The sequence below is a fragment of the Salvelinus namaycush genome, chromosome 17 (genome assembly GCF_016432855.1).
Source record: "Salvelinus namaycush isolate Seneca chromosome 17, SaNama_1.0, whole genome shotgun sequence".
In the NCBI taxonomy this organism is placed as follows: Eukaryota; Metazoa; Chordata; class Actinopteri; order Salmoniformes; family Salmonidae; genus Salvelinus; species Salvelinus namaycush.
The window spans coordinates 192,584-219,609 of NC_052323.1; the positions used below are offsets into that span (position 1 = coordinate 192,584).

Consider the following 27,026-nt stretch of genomic DNA (forward strand, 5'->3'; position numbering starts at 1 on the left):
ACCCACCTGATGAGGTGGTCATGATGTAATGGGGCCAGGTTGGGAATTTAGGTGTGACACCAGGGTTAACACTCTTAAAATATGAGCCATGGGATTTTTGATGACCACAGAGAGTCAGGACACCTGTTTAACCTCCCTTCTGAAAGACAGCACACTTTGCAGGGCAATGTCCCCTTCACTGCCCTGGGGATCTCCTTAGACCGATGAGAAATGTCCCCTACTGGCTCTCCAACACCACTTCCAGCAGTGTCTGGTCTCCCATTGAGGGACTGACCAGGACCAACCCTGCTTAGCTTCAGAGAGGCAAGCCAGCAGTGGGTTGCAGGGTGGTATGCAGCTGGTGCTACATTGCCATGACATGGTCTACAAGTGTTTATGGTGGATTTCTATTTGAGAAGCAGTTTTTGCCTATCTTCATACTGTCTTTAGTTGCACCTTCCAAGGCCTCCAAGGCATTTTAATTTGGCCTTATGGGGAAGAAGAGGAATACTAATTATAATAATTAACGCCAACAATTACAATTAGGTTTCACCAGGTTCGCTGCTAAACTGCTAATGATTTCACGATCTGTCATGTGGACATCTATACTTTGTTGCAATATAAAACAGAGTAAATTCCACACAGACTATGCATTATGCAAGCTGTTTCAGCCAATCAACATCCAGGATCTAAACTACCCGGTTTATAAACAAACCTATAGCATGAATAAAAATGGGTGGAAAGAAGAAAGAATATTATTAGCTATTTTGTAAAATGTGAATGAATGTATATTCGGCACATTACAAATGACATGTAATTACCACAGGTACAAAGTACATTTTTCAAAAAAGGTCTATATCGTAAAAGTTAATAAAAAACAAAATGTGCTTTTTGGTCTTAATTAATCTATGGTTAGGATTGGGTATAAAATAAACAGTAAGGTTGGGGTTAGGTTGAAAATCAGATGCATGTTAGAAATAGGCGGGGTGTATGACTTTGTGGCTATGGTAACGACCGTATTTTGAGTTTTCTTGTCTGCATCAGCGTCCTTCCGGCTTCCAAGACTCAGACTGAAAAGGGTTGTCTCTAGTTACTACAGCCACAAAGTCAAAATTGCCTATCTCGTAAAAAATAACGGGGGGGGGGGGGGGGGGGATCGTTTATTGGCCTTAATTTAAGGTGAGGTTAACAATGTGGTTAAGTTTAAAATCAGACTATGAGAAGAGAAATTGGAGAAATAGGCGGGATTTAGCCATAACTAACGCTTTGTGGCTGTGGTAACTAGTGAGCCCCAACGGAAAGAGAAAAGCCTTGGCTGTGATGCCGCTGAATGATGGCTGCTTTTGGGATCCTGAGTTACGAACACCGGCCACTGAAGCGGCCACGACTCGGACCTCCGGACGTTTATCCTCAAGACCCAAAGCAAAAAGAGGTCAGAAACTTAAATTGTTTCTCAAACCAACGTTACAAAGACAAATTGACACAAAGAGCCTAGCTACCGTTATTTGGAAAGGAGTCCCTTTAGCTAACTAACTACGGTTGCTAGCTAGTCCAAGACGGCTATCACAGGCCTAAGCCAGTCTCTCTAGCAATAACAATAACAGCTAACGTTACTTGGCTTTTCAGTTTGCTAAACATCAACCAGGTAATGTTAGCTTGATAACAGTAGCATTCTAGCTCGTAGTTAGCTGGCCAACCTTTTCTAACGTAACCAAAATGTTAACTTTACGAGAGATAATTTGGCCATATTTCAAGTTAGTTATCAAATTAGTGCACGAACCATTAACGTTACTTGCATGGTTACAGATTAGGTGAACTTGCTTGCATTTTATGTAACGTTAGTTAGCTAGGTACACAACTCGGATTCTTTTTAGAGCAGCTTGATCGATAACAAACTAGCTAGCATATTTAGCAGCTACGTTAGCTAGCTAAATGCCTTCATTTTCACAAATTGGCAAACATTTAACGTTACCATTAAGGGTTCTCCCCAGGATTTAACAAGGTGGTGCTGCTGAGTTCAGTCAGAGGACTGATTTGTGCGTTTTTGAACACCTGTAACTGCCCAAAAAATGCCAGAAGGTGGCGCATCGCCTCTTACATTCTTTGGGGAGAACCCTTGCATGTTGTGCTAACATAGCTAATGTTAGCATGTATGTGTGTCTAGCTATTATAATCTACAATGTTTGTCTAGCTAACTATATAGTTTAGCAAACGTGAACTACTAGTTTAGCTACCAATACCATAGTTAATTAGCTAGGTAACGTTATCCATTTAAATTTAGCAAGCTAACACTGTCTGGAGCTCTCATTTACTGTGCCAGGAGACTACTTTTGTACAGATTGCTGTGGGAAACTACTGGTCATGATGTAGAGCTTCTGCTAATTACAGTGACATGTCAGTACACTTTCCAGGCATTTGTGGCATAGGATCCTTAGACTTAGTAAAAAATAATTGCCACATCTGGTCTCTTGGCAGTCCCACCCCTATGGGAGGTCAACTCCCGCTCAGCAGTTAGTGCTCTTCTCTGTCTTGGCACCCCAATGGTGTAACTAGCTTCCCCCTGATGCTAGGACAGCAGAGTCCTTGCCCATCCTCCAAAAACATCTGAAACACTAGCTCTTCTTCAGTTTTGTCTAGAGGGGATACAGCTTTTGTCAATTGACTTTTCGTAGCAGGTCTAGAAGAACTTACGCAGCAATTTGACAAAAGCTGTATCCCATATAGGCATGACCACCTTCGGTGGGGTTTTAGGGTGGACTACATCCAAAAAGTTGTATTGCTGCCCACTACTGGATTCAAAGTAAAAAAGAAAACCATACTTGATTGGGAATCTAACTCACTCCTCACAACTAAAATAGTCAAAAAAAACAAAGCAAAACAAACTCCCACTTCATCCATTCTTCAAATTTCCATTTCTCTGTACTCAGGCTATGGGGCCTGATAGGGCAGTACGGCTCATCACAGCCTATTGTGTAACTCATTCGCCGAGAAGTCCTCCAATCCCAGAAACCGTTCCGCCACATCAAGAATGTCTGAAACCCTCCCCTATTTTATACATGACATCTGTATTATCCCCCCCCAAAAAAGGTGCAATTATCTTTTCCTACTAGTACTGACTTTGCTGATAAAAAAATGTACTTACTACGACTGTGATGTGGTTGTCTCACCGAGTTCTCTTAAGATGAATGCACTAACTGTAAGTCGCTCTGGATAAGAGCTTCTTTTTGCTAAATGACTAAAATGTAAAACTGTAAACTAAATTTTATTATCTAGCTACTCAATCCCCCACTGAGCTATTCGCCATTTGTTTTGTGTTAATTGCGTGACTTTATCATCTGCATGGTCTGAATTTCACGAGATCTAATGTAAATTTTTGTTCCAGGATGAATTGACTGCGTTGAATGTGAAGCAAGGATTTAATAATCAACCGGCAGTGTCAGGGGATGAACATGGAAGTGCTAAAAATGTCAACTTCAATCCCTCAAAGGTGATCTTCTACTCGTAATGTTTCTCTCTGTATCACATGTAGTGAATCATGATTCATGTTGTATGTACAGTAGGATCTCTTGTTCATTGCATACTTCCCTATTACCCCAACAGATTAGTTCAAATTTCAGCAGCATCATTGCAGAGAAGCTGCGCTACAACACATTTCCAGACACAGGCAAACGGAAGCCGCAGGTTAACCAGAAGGACAATTTCTGGCTCGTTACTGCCAGGTCACAGAGCTCTATCAACAACTGGTTTACAGATTTGTCCGGAACTAAACCACTCACCCAGCTGGCCAAGAAGGTAGGACTTTGTACCAAAAACATCCCTGCGGGGCACATTCAGCAGAGCACTACATTGTGAAAGAAATATGTTGTGTTCTGGCCTGGGGTGGTCTAGCGACCTATGCACTGCCTCTGGAGCACATGTACCACTGTCAGTATGGGTTCGAATCAGGCTCACTGTTCTTCAGCACTCTTAAAATTGCTCACTTAAAATTATAACAGCACTCTCACAAACTCACTTAAAATTATTACAAATATTCTGCAGCAACATCCTCCATCAATCCTGTTTTGTTAAATTGTGTTGGTGTGCTAGGTGCCGATCTTTAGTAAAAAGGAGGAGGTTTTTGGCTACTTGGCCAAGTACACAGTACCTGTGATGCGTTCAGCATGGATGATCAAGATGACCTGTGCGTATCACGCCGCCATTACAGAAACAAAAGTCAAGAAGCGGCACGTGATTGACCCCTGCATAGGTAAGCAAACACTCCTTAAAAAAATATATAGCCTATCCATCCTCCTAGGAACATCAGTTTTTTATGATTGAGCATTTTCCAGCTACCCCCCTGTGGCCAAAGCTCCTCAATAATGTAACATTCCAATATCCTGGGTGTGTTCACTGCCATTTAGAAAAGATAGGCTGCTATAGCTCTAGAATTTTGCTCAGTCATGCTGCATTAACAGGAGCATATGCCATTGTGATGAATTAACTATGTTCTTTCTGTCTGCACTGCAGAATGGACTCAGATCATCACAAAGTACCTGTGGGAACAGTTGCAGAAGGTGGCTGAGTTCTACCGCCAGTCTCCCAGCCAGGGCTGTGGCTCTCCTCTCCCGGCCACCTCGGCCGAGGTGGATACGGCCATGAAGCAGTGGGAGTACAACGAGAAGCTGGCCATGTTCATGTTCCAGGTTGGATGGTCCTTTGGTTTGTCTGTTTCTTTGTCTGTTTGTCTGCCTGTGTCGGGTTGCATGTCTGTCTCGCTGTCTGTCTTCATGTTTTCATATGTCTGCCTGCCTCAACCAGGGACCTATGTATCTGCCTGGTCTGATGAGTTTGTGATAACAGTTTGAAATTGAGTTGTTACTTGGTTAGAATTGTTACTTTGATGTTAGCTTTACACAGTTGTCTGCAATGGCTGTGGTGATAGTATAGCCCTATTTCACTATGTCTCTGTATAATTAGTGGTTCATTGAAGGGGAAAATGTCAGTAAACTGCTAGCAAGTTAGCTTATTGTTAGAGACTAGTCATTTCATTGTTAAACTAAACCATGAGGTAAGCGATACGACATTTAATGTTTAGATTTTATGATTAAGGCCAGATGCAAACATAGCATCACAAACAAGCAAAAACGGTTCACTTTGGATATTTTATGATGGAAATTTCTAGCTAGCCCACATCAAACAGCTCACTGTTTACACTGATGTACAGTGCCTTCAGAAAGTATTCACACCCCTTGACGTATTCCACATTTTGTTGTTACAAATTGGCATTAAAATTGATGTTCTGCACAAAATACTCATGTCAAAGTAGAAGAAACATTCTAATATTTATTTTAGAAAAATTAAATACTATCTTGATTAGTTAAAATCACCTTTGGCAGCGATTACAGCGGTTGAGTATTTCTGGGTAAGTCTCTAAGAGCTTTGCACACTTAGATTGTACAATATTTGAAAGACTTTTGAAAGTCTTCAAGCTCTGTCAAGTTGGTGGTTGATAATTTGATAGACAGCCATTTTCAAGTCTTGCCATAGATTTAAGTATATTTAAATAAAAACTTTAACTAGGCCACTCAGGATCATTCAATGTCGTCTTGGTAAGAAACTTGTGTATATTTGGCTTTGGAGTTGTAGGTTATTGTCCTGCTGAAAGGTAAATTTTTCTCCCAGTGGAAAGCAGACTAAACCAGGTTTTCCTCTAGGATTTTTCCTATGCTTAGCTCTGTTCCGTTTACTTTTTATCCCCCCAAAAACTCCTTAGTCTTTGCTGATGACGAGCATATCCAAAACATGATACAGACACCACCATGCTTGAAAATATGAAGATTGGTACTTGGTGATGTTGGATTTTCCCCAAACATGCTTTGTATTTAGGAAAGAAAGTACATGTCTTTGCCACATTTTTTGCAGTATTACTTTAGTGCCTTATTGCAAACAGGATACATGTTTTGGAATATTTTTATTCTGTACAGGTTAGTATTGTGGTGTAACTACAATGTTCATCCATCCTCAGTTTTCTCCCTTCACAGCTATTAAACTCTGTAACTGTTTTAAAATCACCATTGGCCTCATGGTGAAATCCCTGAGCAGTTTCCTTCTTCGCCGGCAACTGAGTTAAGGACACCTGTATATTTGTAGTGACTGGGTGTATTGATACACCATCCAAAGCATAGTTAATAACTTCACCATGCTCAAAGGGATATTCAGTGTCTGCTTTTTCTACAAATAGGTGCCCTTCTTTGCGAGGCATTTTAAAACCTCCGTGAAGTAATAGTGAAATGGAGTAATTTCATAGGATTAACTTAAGCTAAATACTTTGTTGTAGAAGACCAAGCAATAACAAACGGTTGTTTGCTTGCGTCCAGGATGGCATGCTAGACAGACACGAGTTCCTCACGTGGGTGTTGGAATGCTCCGAGAAGGTCCGACCCGGAGAGGACGAGCTTCTGAAGCTGCTACTGCCCCTCCTGCTACAGGTAACGCCTATATACCATCCATACAGCACCCATCATCTTAATCATTTGGTGGTTGCTTATGTTTTTCCTCTTTCACACAAGTGTGTATTGGAAATTTGTTTTTTGCATATCCCAGCTCCCCCTGAGACACCTTTGAAGAGTTGAGGTCACGGCCAGGGTCTGCTATTATCAATTAGGGGTTAAGTGCCTCGCTTGAGCACATCGGCAGATGTTTTACCTTGTCAGTGCCGGGATTCAAACTAGCGACCTTTAAGTTACTGGCCCAATGCTGTAACCACAAGGCTATCTTTCTCCTACTGCAGTGATGGATTTCATTCTCCATGTTACAAACCACACATTTCACGTGGAAAGAGTAACTTAAATTACATCTGAGTGTCTCCTTATCTTTAAGAATCAGGAAATATCCAGGGTTTCTGGCATCTTCTATTTATACATTTGGGGGCATTGTAAGCTACTTTTTCAAACTAACGTTTGTGCAGAAATGGTACATTGTTAATGTGACACTCTCAGGGTGATGCCAAGCACCAAGTTCGTTAGCAATCTTCTAACAATAACCTATGTAACGAAAAACATTTCAGTAATATTCCCCTGGCGGTGCAGTTTAATCCACTTGGAAGTACATTTATTTACCTACACTGCGTTACAGGTTAACTTTTACAGGTTAGTCTTTGAAGCTGACTTAGCTACCCTCTCTTCTATTTTCCCCCGTATTCCATTGTTGTGATCACATATCAGCTCTGAAGAGTGTGTACTGACCTTGTGAGTCATGTCCCCTCCTTCAGTACTTAGGGGAATTTGTGCAGTCGGCCTACCTGTCCCGGAGGCTGGCCTATTTCTGCACGCGACGCCTCAACCTGCTGCTAAGTGACGGGAGCCTGGGGCCCGGCGCCGGGGGACACCCGGCCCACAGCATCCTGGCACAGCCAGGGAACGCCCTGCCCCCCACGCCCACCTCCCAGCCCGCAGGGGGCAATCAGCCCCAGACCCCCTTTACAGACTTCTACATCTGCCCTCAACACAGGCCTTTGGTGTTTGGGCTCAGCTGCATGCTACAGGTACACAACACACTCAATAGCCTTCCCACTGAACTGAATGGATTGCCTATTACTGCTACTGCAATACTATTAATATTACTGCTAAGCCATCAGGCTAGTATGGTACATGACTAAGTTGGTGAACTAGCTTTGGTAAAATGTTCAGTGTTGTGATTGTTCCTGATTTTCCATGTTATATTTATAGTGCCTTTGGAAAGTATTCAGAACCCTTGACTTTTTCCACATTTTGTTAGGTTACAGCCTTTTTCTATAATTGATTAAATCGGGTTCTGGCTGGGCCACTAAAGTACATTTAGAGACTTGTCCCGAAGCTACTCCTGTGCTGTCTTGGCTGTGTGCTTATGGCTGTTGTCCTGTTGAAGGTGAACCTTAGCCTCAGTCGGAGGTCCTGAGTTCTCTGGAGCAGGTTTTCATCAAGGATCTCTCTGTACTTTGCTCCGTTCATCTTTTCCTCGATCCTGACTAGTCTTTCAGTCCCTGCCGCTGAAAAACACTGACACAGCATGATGCTGCCACCACCATGCTTCACCGTAGGGATGTTTATTCCAGACGTGACGTTTGGCATTCAGGCCAAAGAGTTCAATCTTGGTTTCATCAGACCAGAGTATCTTCTTTCTCATGGTCAGAGAGTCCTTTAGGTGCATTTTGGCAGACTCCAAGCGGGCTGTCATGTTCCTTTTACTGAGGAGTGGCTTCTGTCTGGCACCACTATCATAAAGGCCTGTCTAGCACCACTATCATAAAGGCCTGAATGGTAGAGTGCTGTAGAGATGGTTGTCCTTCTGGAGGGTTCTCCCATCTCAACAGAGGAACTCTAGAGCTCTGTCAGAGTGACCGTCGAGTTCTTGGTCACCTGCCTGACCAATGCCCTTCTCCCCCGATTGCTCAGTTTGGCCGGGCAGCCAAGATTTGCCGCTTTCTAGGCAAGAAACACTGAAGCATGCATGAGAGCACCATCTGTTCCGGACGACTGTGTGATCACGCTCTCGGTAGGCGATGTGAGCAAGACCTTTAACTTCTTATGGGCAGGTGGGACGGTAGCGTCCAACATCTGGTGAATGGCCAACATCCGGTGAAATTGCATAGCTCGAAATTCAAAAATACCAAATTCAAATATTTAACATTCTTCAAAATATATGTTATACATCAAAATAAAGCTTAACTTCTTGTTAATCCAGCCGCTGTGTCAGATTCCAAAAAGGCTTTACCGCGAAAGCAAACCATGCGATTATCTGAGGACAGCGCCCCGCATACAAACACATGAAAGTCATATTTCAACCAGGCAGGTGCGCCACAAAGTCAGAAATAGCAATATAATTCATGCCTTACCTTTGAAGATCTTCTTCTGTTGGCACTCCAAAATGTCCCTGAAACATCACAAATGGTCCTTTTGTTCGATAATGTCCGTATGTCCCAAAAATGTCCATTTATTTGGCGCGTTTGATTCAGAAATACACCGGTTTCAACTCGCCCAACATGCCTACAAAGTGTCTAAGTTACCTGTAAACTTGGTCCAAACATTTCAAACAATGTTCCTAATCCAACCTCAGGTACCCTAAAACGTAAATAATCAATAAAATTTAAGACGGAATGAACTGTTTCCAATACCAGATAACAACAACGTGACGCTCGCTCCAGTTCACGCGCATCAAAACAGTAGAGTCCACCTGGCGTGACACTTACAATGAATAGCACTACTACTTCATATCTCAAAAGAAAAACTTCAAACAATTTCTACAGACTGTTGACATCTAGTGGAAGCCATAAGAACTGCAGCTAGTTTCCTAATAATAATGGTATCCCATAGAAAACAAAGGAAAATCCTATGACCTCAATTTTTTCCCCCCCTGGATGGTTAGTCCTCGGGGTTTCGCCTGCCATATCAGTTATCTTATATTCACAGACATCATTTTAACAGTTTTAGAAACTTTAGAGTGTTTTCTATCCAAATCTACCAATTATATGTATATCCTAGCTTCTGGGCCTGAGTAACAGGCAGTTTACTTTGGGCACGCTTTTCACCCGGAGGTGAAAATACTGCCACCTACCCAAGAGAGGTTAAACAGGCCAGCATTCACAAAGCCACGGGTCAGACGAATTACCAGGAAGTGTACTCAAACCTCTCCCTGACCGAGTCTGTAATACATACATGTTAAAAGCAGACCACCATAGTCCCTGTGCCCAAGAAAACAAAGGTAACCTGTCTAAATGACTACTACTTATGTCAGTAGCCATGAAGTGCTTTGAAAGGCTGGTCATGGTTCACATTAACACCGTCATCCCGGAAACCCTAACCCACTCCAGTTTGCATACCGCCCCAACACATCCACAGATGTCTCAATCGCATTACACACTGGCCTTTTCCACCTGGACAAAAGGAACACCTATGTGAGAATGCTGTTCATTGACTACAACTCAGCGTTCAACACCATAGTGCCCTCAAAGCTCATCACTAAGCTAAGGACCCTGGGAGTAAACACCTCCCTCTGCAACTGGATCCTGGACTTCCTGACGGGCCACTCCCAGGTGGTAAGGGTAGGCAACAACACATCTGCCACGTTGATCCTCAACAGGTTGGCCAGTCAGGGGTGCGTGCTTAGTCTCCTCTTGTATTCCCTGTTCACCCACACTCCGTGGCCAAGTACGACTCCAACACCATCATTAAGTTGGCTGACAACACAACAGTGGTAGGTCTGCTCACTGACATCGATGAGGCAGCCTATAAGGAGGAGGTCAGAGACCTGGCCGTGTGGTGCCAGGACAACAACCTCTCCCTCAGCGTGAGCAAGACAAAAGATCTGATCGTGGACTACAGGAAAAAGAGGACCCAACATGCCCCCATTCACATCAAAGGGGCTGTAGTGGAGCAGGCCGAGAGTTTCAAGTTCCTTTTGTGTCCACATCACCAACAAACTATCGTGGTACACTGTGTTCTTGTCGACCTTCAATGCTTAGGTCCCCAAGAAATTAGGGTTAACTGCCTTGTTCAAGGACACATCAACAGATTTTTTTTTACATTGTCGGCTCGGGTATTCAAACTGGTAACCTTTCGGTTACTGGCCCAACGCTCTAATAGCTAGGTTATATGCCGCCCTATTGTCAGTCACATCCCTAAATTCTTATTCTCCTCGTCTTGGTTTCGTCAGAGTATCATGCTGTGCTGTCCCAGTGCCCTGGTGTGGCACTACTCTCTGACAGACAGCCGGAACAAGACTGGTTCCCCGCTGGACCTATTGCCCATCTCCCCCTCCAACCTGCCCATGCCAGGGGGCAACGGCACTTTTACACAGCAGGTAAGGCCCAGAGTCTTGTTCTTGTCAAGGTTTCTTCCCACCTAGGGAGATATTCCATGCCACTGTACCTTTGGCATTAGGTTTGGATTATGATCCTGCTGGTTGCTGCGCAGCACTTTGAGACTAATGCATTTGTCGATTGATTGATTGAAAGCCCACATACTGTGAGGTTAACATCATTGCATGCCTCTTGACTACTAGATTGAGATTTGTATTTGTCCTCTCAGCCGTCCTATTTGTATTAAGGATTCCCATTAGCTGCTGCCAAGGTAGGGTCCAGCAACATTAAGGCAGTTCTATACAATTTAAAATATTACATTTCATAACACTTTTCATAACACATTAAGTGTGTTCCCTCAGCCACTACTCTACTACCACATATCTACAATCCAAATCCTTGTATACGTGTATGAAAAGTGGGTGTCTTATCATGTGTCTGTGCCTGTGTGCGTCTCCTCACAGGCCCTGCTGTTCCTTAAGGTGTATTTGTTTAAAAAAAAATCTGATTCTACTGCTTGCATCAGTTACCTGATGTGGAATAGAGTTCCATGTAGCCATGGCTCTACGTAGTACTGTGCGCCTCCCATAGTCTGTTCTTGACTTGGGGATTGTGAAGAGACCTATGGTGGCATGTCTTGTGGGGTATGCATGGATGTCCGAGCTGTGTGCTAGTATTTTAAACAGACACCTCGGTGCATTTAGCATGTCCACACTTCCAAAGACAAGTAGCGATGAAGTCAATCTCTCCTCCACTTTGAGCCATGAGAGATTTACATCCATATCTGCTTATCTCAGTCTTACCTATGCTTTTACATCAGGTCCGTGCAAAGGTGCGAGAAATAGAGGAGCAGGTCAAGGACCGAGGGCAGGCTGTGGAGTTCCGCTGGTCCTTTGATAAATGTCAGGAGACAACTGCTGGTAAAGAAACCGCTGTTAAGAGGCACCTATAAAATGACATAATACATCCAGACAATGACTCTATGGGCTGTTTTCCCTGACAAAGATTGAGACTAGTCTTGGACTAAAAATCTATTTCAATGGAGATTCTCCATTGAGCATGTTTTTTGTCCAGCACTAGGCTTGACCTGTGTCTGGGTTATCCAGCCCTAGGTGCGTAAGGGAAATGGAAATGAGCAACATTTAGTGTTTTACCTCAATTATTTTTCTGCTTTCACCAGGCTTCACCATTGGGAGGGTCCTACACACCTTGGAGGTTCTAGACAACCACAGCTTTGAGAAGTCAGACTTCAGCAATTCCCTGGATTCCCTTTACAACCGCATCTTTGGCTCGGGCCAGAGCAAAGACGGTCACGAGGTAATTTTTTCCCCATCAATATTGTAGTGGTCTCTTTGATGAGCACCCCTGCATATGTCAAGTCTGAAGACGTTAATGGTTTTCACTTGCAGATGAAAAGCCAGAATGTAAAGTGTGAGTAAGAGCCCAACAAACACCGCTGTGGGAAAAAAAATCAGCTTCCTCAGATTCCATTTGGCCCTAGTCATTACAGTATATTTTTTATTTTATTTAACCTTTTTATGTAACTAGGCAAGTCAGTTAAGAACAAATTCTTATTTATAATGACGGCCTAGGAGCAGGGGTTTAACTGCCTTGTTCAGGGGCAGAACGACAGATTTTTACCTTGTCAGCTCAGGGATTCGATCTAGCAACCTTTCGGTTACTGACCCAACACTCTAACCACTAAGCTCCCTGCCCAATAACACATCATTTCTTCTTCTGTGGACAATTAACTGTATTCTATTCGACTCTATTCTATTGTATTACATTCTAGAAACACTACTTACAATTCTCCTGACACAGGTTTCCGTGCTGTATGGTCTTTGCCCTGACATGTTTCTCTATGTGTAGATGTCCCCTGATGACGACGCAGTGGTGACCTTACTGTGTGAGTGGGCGGTGTGCTGCAAGAGGTCTGGCCGCCACAGGGCCATGGTGGTGGCCAAGCTACTGGAGAAGAGACAGGCAGAGATCGAAGCCGAGGTGAAGGAGAGGCCCACACAAGTGCACACACACACACAAATACAGCACCGTGACTGCTCCATAATTACACGGACCCATGAGTCACTGCGCCACAGCTGTTCCTGAGGATTCTCCTTTGTTGCCTCTTGAAAACATGTCTCTCATGCAAAAGAGATTTTTACCTCGATTACACCTGTGTGTAAATAAAGGATGAAGATGAGGTTTTGTTTTTTGTATTTCCAGAAGGCGATTTTTCTTTGCAATGTTGTCTAAATCGTTTAATGAAATTGTACTCCCCTGTAAGGTATATTTGCTCAATGGCAGTGGTTCTCACACTATGCGTATGATTGAGAGTTCACAGAGGTGCGGTGAGTCAGAGGTGGTGGATGAGAAAGGCTCGGTGTCATCGGGCTCTCTCTCGGCGGCCACCCTGCCTGTGTTTCAGGACGTGCTCCTACAGTTCCTGGACACCCAGGCCCCCATGCTCAGTGAGTCTGCCCTTCACTTCATTCATACTACTATTTAATTATATTCCCTTATTTTGGTTGTCTGCAGCTCTGTCCCTAATGGCACCCTATTCTCTATAATGCACTACTTTTCACCAGGGCCCTGTTCAAAAGTTGTGCACTATAAATGCAATATAGGGTGCCATTTAGGAGCCAGCTAGGCTCTCTGCATCTCTTGATATTGTTCCTTATTCCAGCACCCTTTTGGATTTACAGTCTCCCCAACTGTTGAGTTGTTATGCACTACTATGTCTCTGGGACTTGAGCTATGCTGTACTGCGCTGGTCTAGTTACACATCCACCCTAGTGCTGAAAAGGACAATGTGAAAAGAAAACATCTGCAACAGCACAGTATTGTTTCGAGTCGGCACGATAGTGGGAAATGGGTATTGTGTTTGCTAAACTTAATAAGGGTCCTGTGCGACTTAGTTGGTAGAGCATGCATCAGGATAATATGTTCGATTCCCGCTTGGGCCACCCACACAAAAATGTATGCGTGCACTACTGTTAGTTGCTATGGATAAAAGTGTTTGCTAAATGTCATATTATAAACCTTTCTGTTACTGCTGCTAATGCTGGAGTGTATAGTGACAAACTATCTCCCTCTGTCTTCTTAGCTGAGCCCTGCAACGAGAGCGAGCGTGTGGAGTTCTCCAACCAGGTGCTGCTCTTCTGCGAGCTCATCCGCCACGATGTCTTCTCCCACAACATCTACATGTGCACGCTCATCTCCCGAGGCGACCTGGCCTCTGACTCCCACCTGCCCCGCCCCCGTTCCCCTAGCGATGAGCCCTCGGACGAATCAGAGTGCAAGGAGGCTGGCAGCAGTGTCAAGAACGAGGCATGTTATGTGGAGGCGGCTGTTGTTATTTTGTTGTGCATGATGAATCATCCTATTTACATTTGAGTCATTTAGCAGATGCTGTTATCCAGAGCAACTTACAGGAGAAATTAGGGTTAAGTGCCTTGCTCATGGTCACATCGACAAATTTTTCACATAGTCGTCTCGGGGATTCGAACCAGCTTTCTTACGGTTACTGGCCCGACCTGCCGCCCCATCATCAGTAATAACTAATTGCTTTTGAATTAATTTGGGGAATAAATATGGTCTTTTTTGTTTTCGCAGGACACTGGTCTCTCAGAGTCAATGGAGATTGATCACAACTCGAGTACTAATTTCGATGAGGTAAGCATCATGTCTTAGATGAGACGAGTAGAAATTGGCAGCCACTGTAATGTGCACTAGTGAATATTCTCCCTGGCACAACTATATAGTATTTTTTCCCTGAACTTCATCCTACTTTCCCATTGACCTCTGGATAACATTTCCATGCTGTGTACAGCCCTATTAATTTTAGCTGTTTTGTAGATGTTTTCTCCCCCCATGCACTGTGAGTCAAAGGGCAGCCCCTCCCCCGAGAAGACTGCCCAGGATCCTGCCTTTCCATTGGTGTATGAGCAGCCCCGCCACATCCAGTATGCCACCCACTTCCCCATCCCCCAGGTAAGCAGTCCGGAGAGAGGCTTTTGCTAGCTCAGCTCTAACACACAGATGGATTTTAATTCTGGGTTATCAGTGCAACTCTAGACAACTTTGCCCTCTGGGCAAAAGCCTAGGCTCTGGGAGCGAAGTTCACTCATCACCCAGTAAAGCTTTGTGAACTACTTCTGCTACATTGGTAACAACCATTTACAGGTTTCTGGTAATGCTTTTCACACAACCTCCACTACATAGCCTATGCACAAATGTACTCACTATTTGACACAGTTATCCTTTTGAGCTAAAGACTAGGCATTCGCTAAGGGTGCTAACACAAGTCTGCAGATCTCAGATAACTCATAACGAGCTGCCGCTTTCAAGGAGAAGGACACTAATCCGGACAGTTATAAGAAGTTACGCACAGGACAAGGATTGAATCCTACTACAGCGGCTCTAAAGCTCGTCGGATGTGGCTGGGCTTGCAAACTATTACGGACTACAAAGGGAAACCCAGCCGCGAGCTGCCCAGTGATGCGAGCTTACCAGACAAGCTAAATGCCTTTTATGCTCGCTTCAGGGCAAGCAACACTGAAGCATGCATGAGAGCACCAGCTTTTCCAGACGACTGTGATCACGCTCTACGTAGCTGATGTGAGTAATCGCAGTCCTGATGTCTAGAAGTTATTTTCGGTCATAAGAGACGCTAGCGGCAACATTATGTACAAAATACAGTTGAAGTCGGAAGTTTACATACACTTAAATTGGAGTCATTAAAACTGGTTTTCAACCACTCCACAAATGTCTTGTTAACAAACTATAGTTTTGGCAAGTCGGTTAGGACATCTACTTTGTGCATGACAAGTATTTTTTCAAACAATTGTTTACAGACAGATTATTTCACTTATAATTCACTATATCACAATTCCAGTGTCAGAAGTTTACATACACTAAGTTGACTGTGCCTTTAAACAGCTTGGAAACTTCCATAAAATGATGTCATGGCTTTAGAAGCTTCTGATAGGCTGATTGACATAATTTGAGTCAATTGGAGGTGTACCTGTGGATGTATTTCAAGGCCTACCTTCAAACTCAGTGCCTCTTTGCTTAACATCATGGGAAAATCAAAAGAAATCAGCCAAGACCTCAGAAAAAATGTAGACCTCCACAAGTCTGGTACATCCTTGGGAGCAATTTCCAAATGCCTGAAGGTACCACGTTCATCTGTAAAAACAATAGTACGCAAGGGACCATGCAGCCGTCATACCGCTAAGGAAGGAGACGCATTCTGTCTCCTAGAGATGAACGTACTTTGGTGCGAAATGTGCAAATCAATCCCAGAACAACAGCAATGGACCTTGTGAAGATGCTGGAGGAAAAAGTTACAAAAGTGTCTATATCCACAGTAAAACGAGTCCTATATCGACATAACCTGAAAGGCCGCTCAGCAAGGAAGAAGCCACTGCTCCAAAACCGCCATAAAAAAGCCAGACTACGGTTTGCAACTGCACATGAGGGCAAAGATCGTACTTTTTGTAGAAATGTCCTCTTGTCTGATGAAGGAACATTTTAATTGTTTGGCCATAATGACCATCGTTATGTTTGGAGGAAAAAGGGGGGATGCTTGCAAGGCGAAGAACACCATTTCAACCGTGAAGCATGGGGGTGGCAGCGTCATGTTGTAGGGGTGCTTTGCTGCAGGAGGGACTGGTGCACTTCACAAAATAGATGGCTTCATGAGGAAGGAAAATTATGTATACCGCCCCAACAAATCCACAAATGACGTAATCTCAATCGTGTTCCACACTGCCCTTTTCCACCTGGACAAAAGGAACACCTGTGTGAGAATGCTGTTCATTGACTACAGCTCAGCGTTCAACACCATAGTGCCGTCAAAGCTCATCACTAAGCTAAGGACCCTGGGACTAAACACCTCCCTCTGCAACTGGATCCTGGACTTCCAGGTGGTAAGAGTAGGCAACAACACATCTGCTATGCTGATCCTCAACACGGTGGCTGTCAGGAGTGCGTGCTTAGTCCCCTCTTGTACTCCCTGTTCACTCAAGATTCCGTGGCCAAACACGATTCCAACACCATCATTAAGTTGGCTGACAACGATGAGACAGCCTATAAGGAGGTGGTCAGACGCTGTCAGGACAACAACCTCTCCCTCAACGTGAGCTAGCCAAAAGATCTGATCGTGGACTCCATCAAAAAGAGGGCCCAACATGCCATCATTCACATCGAAGGGGCTGTAGTGGAGTAGGTTGAGCGTTTCAAGTTCCTTTTGTGTCCACGTCACAAAAAAACGATCATGGTCCAAACACACCAGGAGACAGTTGTGAAGAGGGCACGACAACGCCTTTTCCCCCTTAAGGAGACTGAAAAGATTTGGCATGGGTCCCCAGATCCTCAAAGTTATACAGCTGCGCCATCGAGTGCATCACTGCCTGGTATGGCAACTGCTTGCCCTCTTGACCATAAGGCGCTACAGAGGGTAGAGCGTATAGCCCAGTACATCATTGGGGCCAAGCTTCCTGACATCCAGGACCTATATACTAGGCGTTGTCAGAGGAAGGACCAAAAATTGTCAGACTCTAGTCAACCAAGTCGGACTGTTCTCTTTTTACACTGCTTCTACTCAATGTTTATTATCCATGCATAGTCACTTTACCCCTACCTAAATGTACAAATTACATTGACTAACCTGTACCCCCGCACATTGACTCGATACCGGTACCCCCTGCATATAGCGTTGTTATTGTTACTTTTTTATAAAATGTTTTACTTTTTTATTTGGTATTTTTTTTCCGATAATCTAATCCTTGAACTACATTGTTGATTAATGGCATATAAGTAAGCATTGTATTCGGCACGTGAAAAATAACGTTTTGATTTGAACAAGCGGGTGCATCTGTGAACTACCTGTGAACTACCTCCACTATGCATGTGTTGACTCACTCCTTGACACAGTTAGCATTCTGAGCTAAAGTCTAGGCCAGGGATGGGCAACTGCAGATAAAAAATATTTTTTATTGGCGAGTTAGTCTAGCGACCAGCTACCTTTTAACTTGTAGTAATCTGACCTGGGGGCCCCAATTGGATTTTGTTAGTCACTCATTCAGATATCATTAAAAACTGCAAACATTTCTCTCAACCTAATGACAAAATGTGTAGAATTGCAGGAAATTTGCTGTAAAACTGAAGAAAAAATTATCCATCCCATGACAGAATGTGCTAAATCTTCTTCGCCCCATGGCATAATGAATTGTAGCAAACTTGCTTTAAAAGTGCAACATTTTCTCTACGCCCCATGTTAAAATGTGTAGAATTTCAGAAAATGTACTCAAACTTTTTTTCTAGGCTGTCAATATGGGGGGGCGCTAAAATGTTTTGCTCTCAAGGTTGGGGGGGGGTTCCTCAACAAAATGTTGTTTTGGTTCCCCAGAAGGCTAGGGCTAGCTCTGGGTGGGTATGGTTGTGGGTACTCAGACCCACGAGCCAGTATGGCCATTCATGATGAGTTCAGATTTTTTTGTGGCCCCAACCCCCTACAATGTTGCCCATCCCTGGTCTAGGCATTAGCGATAAGGGCCAACATAAGTCTTCAGATCTCAGGCTACATAAACTACTTCCACTACTTAACGCGTAGTGCATACATTGACTGACTTGTTGTTCCCAGGAGGAGAGTGCCAGTCACGAGTGCAACCAGCGCCTGGTGGTGCTCTACGGCGTGGGAAGGCAGCGAGACGAAGCAAGGCACGCCATCAAGAAAATCACCAAAGACATCTTGAAGGTGCTCAACCGCAAAAGCACAGCAGAGACCGGTAAGACCCTTGCTGGTGGTTTACATGCTTTACGATTGATGATGGTAACTGCTTGTATTATCTTATCTATGGGGTTTCGGTTTTCCCTAGTGAAAAATGGCATGTTTGATATATTTCTCTCTGCAGTTGCTTTTAGTATGTTTCACGTAGAGGGATAAAAAAGACTACGGTCGTTCTGGAAACTCGAGACTCTGATGTGACTGCGCACCAGTCGTGATGTTCAACCATAGATTCATGGAGCTCTCAGCAGATGTGCTCCCTGTATATCACACTACATATAATGTTTGTGCAGATTGCAGCGAGCCGTTATCTTGTTAACATCGTTTTTTATGGATGCTGACTCGGCTCTCGGGCTACCTCACAAATGGCGCACTATTCCTGCATAGTGCACTATGTAGGGAATAGGGTGCCATTTGGGATGCAGGCAATCTTGTCCCCTCAATAACGTTTCCCAAGTTGAAAACTGTCCTCATGTCTTTTCTCCGACACGTTTTCCTGCTCTGTTCTTCATCATAGAACACAGGCTTTGGACTTTTTTGCCGATTGACCCCGGAGCTCGCAACCTTCATTCAATTTTAATTTTCATCCCTCCGATTTCTATGCTAATAGCTGTCAGTTGCTGCCACCCATATTATTTCTCTCAGCATGTGACCTTAACAAGGGTTATTTGAAAAGTGATAATTACGCAGGCTGAAGTGCTTTTTGCTTATTTCATTCAAGTCATTTCTTCTCTTTTCCTTTTAATATTTGAATTGTGCTATTTGAGCACAATCTATTTTATAATGTGCATTTTAAAAGTGCATAGGGTGCCATGTGGGACATAAACATGTGATCAGATGAGCGCTAACCGTTGAGAATGGCCCTGTATATAATAGTCGATTTTCTTTTCTCTCTCAGGAGGAGATGAAGGACAGAAGAGGAAGAGGAGTAAGCCTGAGGCCTTCCCCACAGCAGAGGACATCTTCTCCAAATTTCAGCCTCTCTCCCACTTTGACCAGCACCAGGTCACCTCTCAGGTGAGCGATGCCCCTCCCATAGCAGTCCAGTCTCACCTTTTTTTAATGGTGCTCCAAAACTTGCTAGTGGAATCCTCTGAAGTTATTCAGTAAAAATAGATACTGATGTCCAAGGAAGTCGCAATTAAATGATTCCTATAAAACCACATCTTTCACTGCAAACTGATATTTTCAATTACCTTTTATTTTAATACTGGAGTATGCAATGTTGTGGATATTCACAGTTATGTATTTACAGTAGGCCTGTTGCCCTTCTCTTCTCTATGACTAGGTGTCCAGGAATGTTCTGGAACAGATCACCAGCTTTGCCTTAGGGATGTCCTATCACCTGCCCCTGGTCCAGCACATCCAGTTCATATTTGACCTCATGGAGTACTCACTCAACATTAGTGGCCTCATCGACTTTGCCATTCAGGTACAGCTTTATCCCTGTCGTAGCATTTAATTACACTTCTCGTAGTGATAGTTATATTTTCTATTTTTTTTCCCCTGAATGGTTTTAATATGTGTATAACTAACCTTCTCTTGCTTCCCCTCTCCTGTGTGTGTGTGTGTGTACCTGTGTATCTAGCTGCTGAATGAGCTGAGCCTGGTGGAGGCAGAGCTGCTGCTCAAGTCGTCCAGTCTGGTGGGCAGCTACACCACGGGCTTGTGTCTGTGCATCGTGGCCGTGCTGCGGCGGTACCACTCCTGTCTCATCCTCAACCCCGAGCAGACGGCGCAGGTCTTTGACGGGTAAGTCACAGAAGCTTAACTATTCACCTTTATAGCCTGGGTGCTAATGCTATCCAACCCTTAGTCATTCACATCACTGGCCTGGGGCGCTATCCAACCCCTAGGCATTCAGCTCTATTATATAGCCTGTTCGCCAGTCTGAATCGACTTTAGCCATTGTATGGCAAGGCAGTGACATAGCGTTATTGAATGCAGAAACAGTCAGGTACCTAGGCTATTCATTGACAATAAACCCGTGTCTGTTTTATTCAGACCTAGGTCATCAAAAAGTATAGCTAAATCAAATACTTTGGAGTCAAATGCGCCCCTCAAATACTTTGGAGTTTGTACTTTTGGGACTATTGCAATGGTCACCTTCCATATCTCATTTAGTACAGGAAGCGTTCTGTCCTTTGTTGTTTTGCATTAACGTGATGAATTTTTTTCATTAACCAGGTTGCGCATCGTGGTGAAGTCAGGGGTGAACCCTGCAGACTGCTCCTCAGCTGAGCGCTGCATCCTGGCCTACCTGTATGACCTCTATACCTCCTGCAGTCACCTCAAGAGCAAGTTTGGAGAGATCTTCAGGTTAAACATCAACATGGACCATCAACTGTTCAATGCAGTTTTATTGTATTCTACCATTTCCATGACATTGTTTTAGTGGGCCAAGTCAAGTAAACATTGTGTTGGAACCAAAATATTTGGCCCCGCATGGTAGCCGTCAAATGATCCTAAAAACAATCCGTGTCCTTCCTCTCCCTCAGAGCCATGTATTTAGAGAGTTTGGGCAACTTGTAGAATTTTGAATATTTGTTCAAATTTGAGACATTCAGTTACATTGCATTGTTTAATATCCCCCATGTAATGTTATTTGGGAGCTAACATTGCTGCCATAGAATGTTGTAGTGCCATGTAAATGAATCATAATGCAGAAACATCAATGTCCCAGCTCTCTAAATATATGTCTCTCCCTCCCTGGTCCAGTGAGTTCTGCTCCAAGGTAAAGAACTCCATCTACTGTAACATCGACCCGTCAGACTCCAATATGCTGTGGGACCCTGTGTTCATGATGGAGGCCATCGCCAACCCGTCGGCCCACAACTTCAACCACAGCATGGTGGGTAAGATCCTCAACGACGGCCCCGCCAATCGCTACAGTTTTGTCTGCAATGTCCTCATGGATGTGTGCGTGGATCACCGGGACCCCGAGAGGCAAGCACTGTTTTTCTATAAAACCGTTATCAATAATTGATTGTGGATATGTCCAGATGCATTAAACAATACAGGAGTCTTGACTGTCAACTAACCAGTTATACGTATCTTATATGAATTATATAGTAAGGTGTTATGAGTTTAATACCCATCTCTGTGTGTCTATTTATACAGAGTGAATGACATTGGGATCCTGTGTGCGGAGCTGACTGCGTACTGTCGCTCTCTGAGTGCTGAGTGGCTGGGCGTCCTCAAGGCCCTCTGCTGCTCCTCCAACAACGGCAACTGTGGCTTCAATGACCTGCTGTGCAACGTGGACGTGAGTGTGTTCACACGCACTCGGCACACCTACACGCACACACTGCTCAATAGCCTTGCAGCTCTGTCTCTACACCAATTAATATGCATTTAGATTCAGAGAGTTTAATAGTCACGTGTACAGGGTTGCAGATGTAGTTACAAGGTACAGTGAAATTCTTCAGCTCCGATGCAGGATAATAAAAATATATATAATATATACATATTCACTGTGGCAATGATAATGTCCATTGGGGTGGGGGCAGGGTAAATGCCAGTTGAGGGGAGTTGGAAATGTCCATAGGGGGAGCAGCAGGGGGAGAGGGTTGGTTGGAAGACTGGGGGAGTAGGTGGGGGGGACATGGGAGCAGATAGCTGACTAGTGGTGGCTATTCAGCAGCCTGATGATCTGGGGGTAGAAGCTATTGGCCAGACTTACAGATTTTGCCATGATGTTCCTATACTGCAACGGTCTGAGTGATGGAAACGGGAAGAACAGACCATGGCTAGGGTGGCTGGGTGCCCTGATGATCTTCTTGGCCTTCCTGCGACACCTGGTGTTGTAGGTGTCCTGGAGGGCAGGCAGTGTGCATCCAATAATGTGTTCGGTTGAGCGTACCACCCTCTAAAGTGCCTTGCGATCCGAGGCGGTGGAGTTGCCATACCAGTTTATGATTCAGCCTGACAGTATGCTCTCGATGGTGTTCTTGTTGAACACTGTGAAGGACCTTGGAGACGGGCTGAATTTCTTCAGCATTGAGATGTGTATGCCGAGGATCTTGCCAGTTTTACCGTCTCCACGGAGGCCCAGTTGATGAGGATGGGGGCGTGCCCAGTCTGGTTCCTCTTGAAGTCCACAATCAGCTCATTTGTTTTTCTGACGTTGCGGGAGAGGTTGTTTACCTGGTACCGCGGCGTCAGTGTTTACTTCCTCCCAGTATGCCATCTTATTGTTGTTGGTAATTAGGCCTAATAATGTTGAGGCCATGCAGTCAGGTATACAGAGAGTACAGGAGGGGATTGAGGATGCCCCCTTGTGGAGAATCGGTGTCGGAGGTAATGTTGCTTAACTTCACCACCTGGGGGTGGCCCGTCAGGAAGTCCGGGACCCAGTTGCATTAGGAGGAGTTCAGTCCCAGGGCCGTGAGCTTTGTGGTGAGCTTAGGGGGCACTATGGTATTGAAGGCCGAGCTGTAGTCAATGAACAGCATCCTCACATATGCATTCCTTTTGTCAAGGTGGGTGAGGGCAGTGTGCAGTGCAATGGCGATTGGGTCTTCCGTGGATCTGTCAGTTCAGTAGGAGAATTGGAGAGGGTCAACTGTGTCGGGGGTGGAGGTGATGTGGTCTTTGACTAGCCTCTCAAAGCACTTCATGATGATGGAAGTGAGTGTTGGGTCGGTAGTCTTTCAGGTCCTTTCCCTTTCTTGGGCATGGGGATGATATTGGACATTTGAAGCAGTTGGGGATAGCGGCCTGAGCTAGAGTTTTAAAAATGTCCGAACACACAACAGCCAGCTGGTATGCACATGCTCTGAGGACACGGCTAGGGATGCCGTTTGGGACGACAGCCTTACGATGGTTAACACGTTTGAATGAATTAAGTTGGTCTTTGAGAGACCGTAAGTGGGTAATTCTATAAATAATGGGGCCAATGTGTGACATTGGGATCAACATTTTAAAAATGGTTTGAAACAAAAATAAAAAGGATTTTCATGCAGTTCCCCGTTCACTTTGAGGAACAAATATGCAAATTGTCCCGTAACTCTGCCTATACAACAACATGGTCTACCCTATGACTATACAGTTAATTCCAAAAGTATTCAGACCCCTTGACTTTTTCCAAATGTTATGTTACGGCCTTATTCTAAAAATGGATTAAATTGTTTGTGTTTTCCCTCATTCATCTACACACAATACCCCATAATGACATAGCAAAAAAAGTAATTTTGAAATGTTAACTAATTTATTAAAAATGTAAAAAAAGATCACATTTACATAAGAATTCAGATCCTTTACACAGTACTTTTTTTTGAAGGGCCTTTGACAGCAATTACAGCCATGAGCCTTCTTGGGTATGACGCTACAAGCTTGGCACACCTGTATTTAGGGAGTTTCTCCCATTCTTCTCTGCATATCCTCTCAAGCTCTGTCAGGTTGGATGGGAGCATTGCTGCACAGAAATTTTCAGGACTCGCCAGAGATGTTCGATTGGGTTCAAGTCCAGACTCTGGCTGGGCCACTCAAGGACATTCAGAGACTTGTCCCGAAGCCACTCCTGCGTTGTCTTGGCTGTGTGCTTAGGGTCGTTGTACTGTTGAAAGGTGAATCTTCGCCCCAGTCAGGTCCTGAGCACTTTGGAGAAGGTTTTCATCAAGGGTCTCCTGTACTTTGCTCTGTTCATCTTTCCCTCGATCCTGACTAGTCTCCCAGTCCCTGCCGCTGAAAAACATCCCCACAGCATTATGCCGCCACCACCATGCTTCACCGTAGGGATAGTGCCACATTTCCTCTAGATGTGACTCTTGGCATTCAGGGCAAAGAGTTAAATCTTGGTTTCATCACACCAGAGAATCTTGTTTCTCATGGTCTGAGTCTACCATAAAGGCCTGATTGGTGGAGTGCTGCAGAGATGGTTGTCCATCTGGAAGGTTCTCCTATCTCCACAGAGGAACTCTGGAGCTCTGTCAGAGTGACCATCGGCCCTTCTCACACAATTGCTCAGTTTGGCTGAATGGCCAGCTCTAGGAAGAGTCTTTGCGGTTCCAAACTTCTTCCATTTAAGAATGATGGGAGGCCACTGAATTCTGTAGAAATGTTTTGGTACCCTTCCCCAGATCTGTGCTTTAACACAATCCTGTCTCGGAGCTTTACGGACAACTCCTTCGACCGCATGGCTTGGTTTTTGAATTGGCATGCACTGTCAACTGTGTGACCTTATATAGACAGGTGTGTGCCTTTCCAAATCATGTCCAATCAATTGAATGTACCACAGGTGGACTTTAATTAAGTTGTAGAAACATCTAAAGGATGATCAATAGAAACAGGATGCACCTGAGCTCAATTTTGAGTCTCGTAGCAGGGGCTGAATACTTACGGAAATAAGGTATTTCTTTTTTTATATATATATATATATACACACACACACACACAGTGGGGAGAACAAGTATTTGATACACTGACGATTTTGCAGGTTTTCCTACTTACAAAGCATGTAGAAGTCTGTAATTCTTATCATAGGTACACTTCAACTGTGAGAGACGGAATCTAAAACAAAAGTCCAGAAAATCACATTGTATGATTTTTAAGTAATTAATTTGCATTTTATTGCATGACATAAGTATTTGATACATCAGAAAAGCAGAACTTAATATTTGGTACAGAAACCTTTGTTTGCAATTACAGAGATTATACGTTTCCTGTAGTTCTTGACCAGGTTTGCACACACTGCAGCAGGGATTTTGGCCCACTCCTCCATACAGACCTTCTCCAGATCCTTCAGGTTTCGGGGCTGTTGCTGGGCAATACGGACTTTCAGCTCCCTCCAAAGATTTTCTATTGGGTTCAGGTCTGGAGACTGGCTAGGCCACTCCAGGACCTTGAGATGCTTCTTACGGAGCCACTCCTTAGTTTCCCTGGCTGTGTGTTTTGGGTCGTTGTCATGCTGGAAGACCCAGCCACGACCCATCTTCAATGCTCTTACTGAGGGAAGGAGGTTGTTGGCCAAGATCTCGCGATACATGGCCCCATCCATCATCCCCTCAATACGGTGCAGTCGTCCTGTTCCCTTTGCAGAAAAGCATCCCCAAAGAATGATGTTTCCACCTCCATGCTTCACGGTTGGGATGGTGTTCTTGGGGTTGTACTCATCCTTCTTCTTCCTCCAAACACGGCGAGTGGAGTTTAGACCAAAAAGCTCTATTTTTGTCTCATCAGACCACATGACCTTCTCCCATTCCTCCTCTGGATCATCCAGATGGTCATTGGCAGACTTCAGACGGGCCGGGACATGCGCTGGCTTGAGCAGGGGGACCTTGCGTGCGCTGCAGGATTTTAATCCATGACGGCGTAGTGTGTTACTAATGGTTTTCTTTGAGACTGTGGTCCCAGCTCTCTTCAGGTCATTGACCAGGTCCTGCCGTGTAGTTCTGGGCTGATCCCTCACCTTCCTCATGATCATTGATGCCCCACGAGGTGAGATCTTGCATGGAGCCCCAGACCGAGGGTGATTGATCGTCATCTTGAACTTCTTCCATTTTCTAATAATTGCGCCAACAGTTGTTGCCTTCTCACCAAGCTGCTTGCCTATTGTCCTGTAGCCCATCCCAGCCTTGTGCAGGTCTACAATTTTATCCCTGATGTCCTTACACAGCTCTCTGGTCTTGGCCATTGTGGAGAGGTTGGAGTCTGTTTGAGTGTGTGGACAGGTGTCTTTTATACAGGTAACGAGTTCAAACAGGTGCAGTTAATACAGGTAATGAGTGGAGAACAGGAGGGCTTCTTAAAGAAAAACTAACAGGTCTGTGAGAGCCGGAATTCTTACTGGTTGGTAGGTGATCAAATACTTATGTCATGCAATAAAATGCAAATTAATTACTTAAAAATCATACAATGTTTTTTCTGGATTTTTGTTTTAGATTCCGTCTCTCACAGTTGAAGTGTACCTATGATAAAAATTACAGACCTCTACATGCTTTGTAAGTAGGAAACCCTGCAAAATCGGCAGTGTATCAAATACTTGTTCTCCCCACTGTATATATATATATATATATACACTGCTCAAAAAAATAAAGGGAACACTTAAACGACACAATGTAACTCCAAGTCAATCACACTTCTGTGAAATCAAACTGTTCACTTAGGAAGCAACACTGATTGACAATACATTTCACATGCTGTTGTGTAAATCGAATAGACAACAGGTGGAAATTATAGGCAATTAGCAAGACACCCCCCAATAAAGGAGTGGTTCTGCAGGTGGTGACCACAGACCACTTCTCAGTTCCTATGCTTCCTGGCTGATGTTTTGGTCACTTTTGAATGCTGGCGGTGCTTTCACTCTAGTGGTAGCATGAGACGGAGTCTACAACCCACACAAGTGGCTCAGGTAGTGCAGCTCATCCAGGATGGCACATCAATGCGAGCTGTGGCAAGAAGGTTTGCTGTGTCTGTCAGCGTAGTGTCCATAGCATGGAGGCGCTA

The 27,026-nt window shown here is 44.3% G+C and overlaps 1 protein-coding gene across 1 annotated transcript in view; it reads left to right on the forward strand.

Moving 5' to 3' along the window:
* The first annotated feature begins 1,269 nt into the window (after window positions 1–1,269).
* The window catches only part of LOC120062214 (mediator of RNA polymerase II transcription subunit 12-like), a 91,504-nt gene continuing 65,747 nt past the window's right edge, over window positions 1,270–27,026 (forward strand). The window contains exons 1-22 of the mRNA XM_039012015.1: window positions 1,270–1,411; window positions 3,362–3,466; window positions 3,580–3,771; window positions 4,066–4,225; window positions 4,486–4,661; window positions 6,336–6,446; window positions 7,229–7,501; window positions 10,648–10,794; window positions 11,613–11,712; window positions 11,973–12,109; window positions 12,662–12,793; window positions 13,134–13,260; window positions 13,896–14,119; window positions 14,405–14,464; window positions 14,648–14,782; window positions 18,438–18,582; window positions 19,480–19,598; window positions 19,870–20,013; window positions 20,170–20,333; window positions 20,769–20,900; window positions 21,300–21,527; window positions 21,702–21,846. Of these exons, the coding sequence (XP_038867943.1) occupies window positions 1,310–1,411; window positions 3,362–3,466; window positions 3,580–3,771; window positions 4,066–4,225; window positions 4,486–4,661; window positions 6,336–6,446; window positions 7,229–7,501; window positions 10,648–10,794; window positions 11,613–11,712; window positions 11,973–12,109; window positions 12,662–12,793; window positions 13,134–13,260; window positions 13,896–14,119; window positions 14,405–14,464; window positions 14,648–14,782; window positions 18,438–18,582; window positions 19,480–19,598; window positions 19,870–20,013; window positions 20,170–20,333; window positions 20,769–20,900; window positions 21,300–21,527; window positions 21,702–21,846 (3,258 nt within the window). The 5' untranslated portion in view covers window positions 1,270–1,309. The remainder of the gene's footprint in view (window positions 1,412–3,361; window positions 3,467–3,579; window positions 3,772–4,065; window positions 4,226–4,485; window positions 4,662–6,335; window positions 6,447–7,228; window positions 7,502–10,647; window positions 10,795–11,612; window positions 11,713–11,972; window positions 12,110–12,661; window positions 12,794–13,133; window positions 13,261–13,895; window positions 14,120–14,404; window positions 14,465–14,647; window positions 14,783–18,437; window positions 18,583–19,479; window positions 19,599–19,869; window positions 20,014–20,169; window positions 20,334–20,768; window positions 20,901–21,299; window positions 21,528–21,701; window positions 21,847–27,026) is intronic.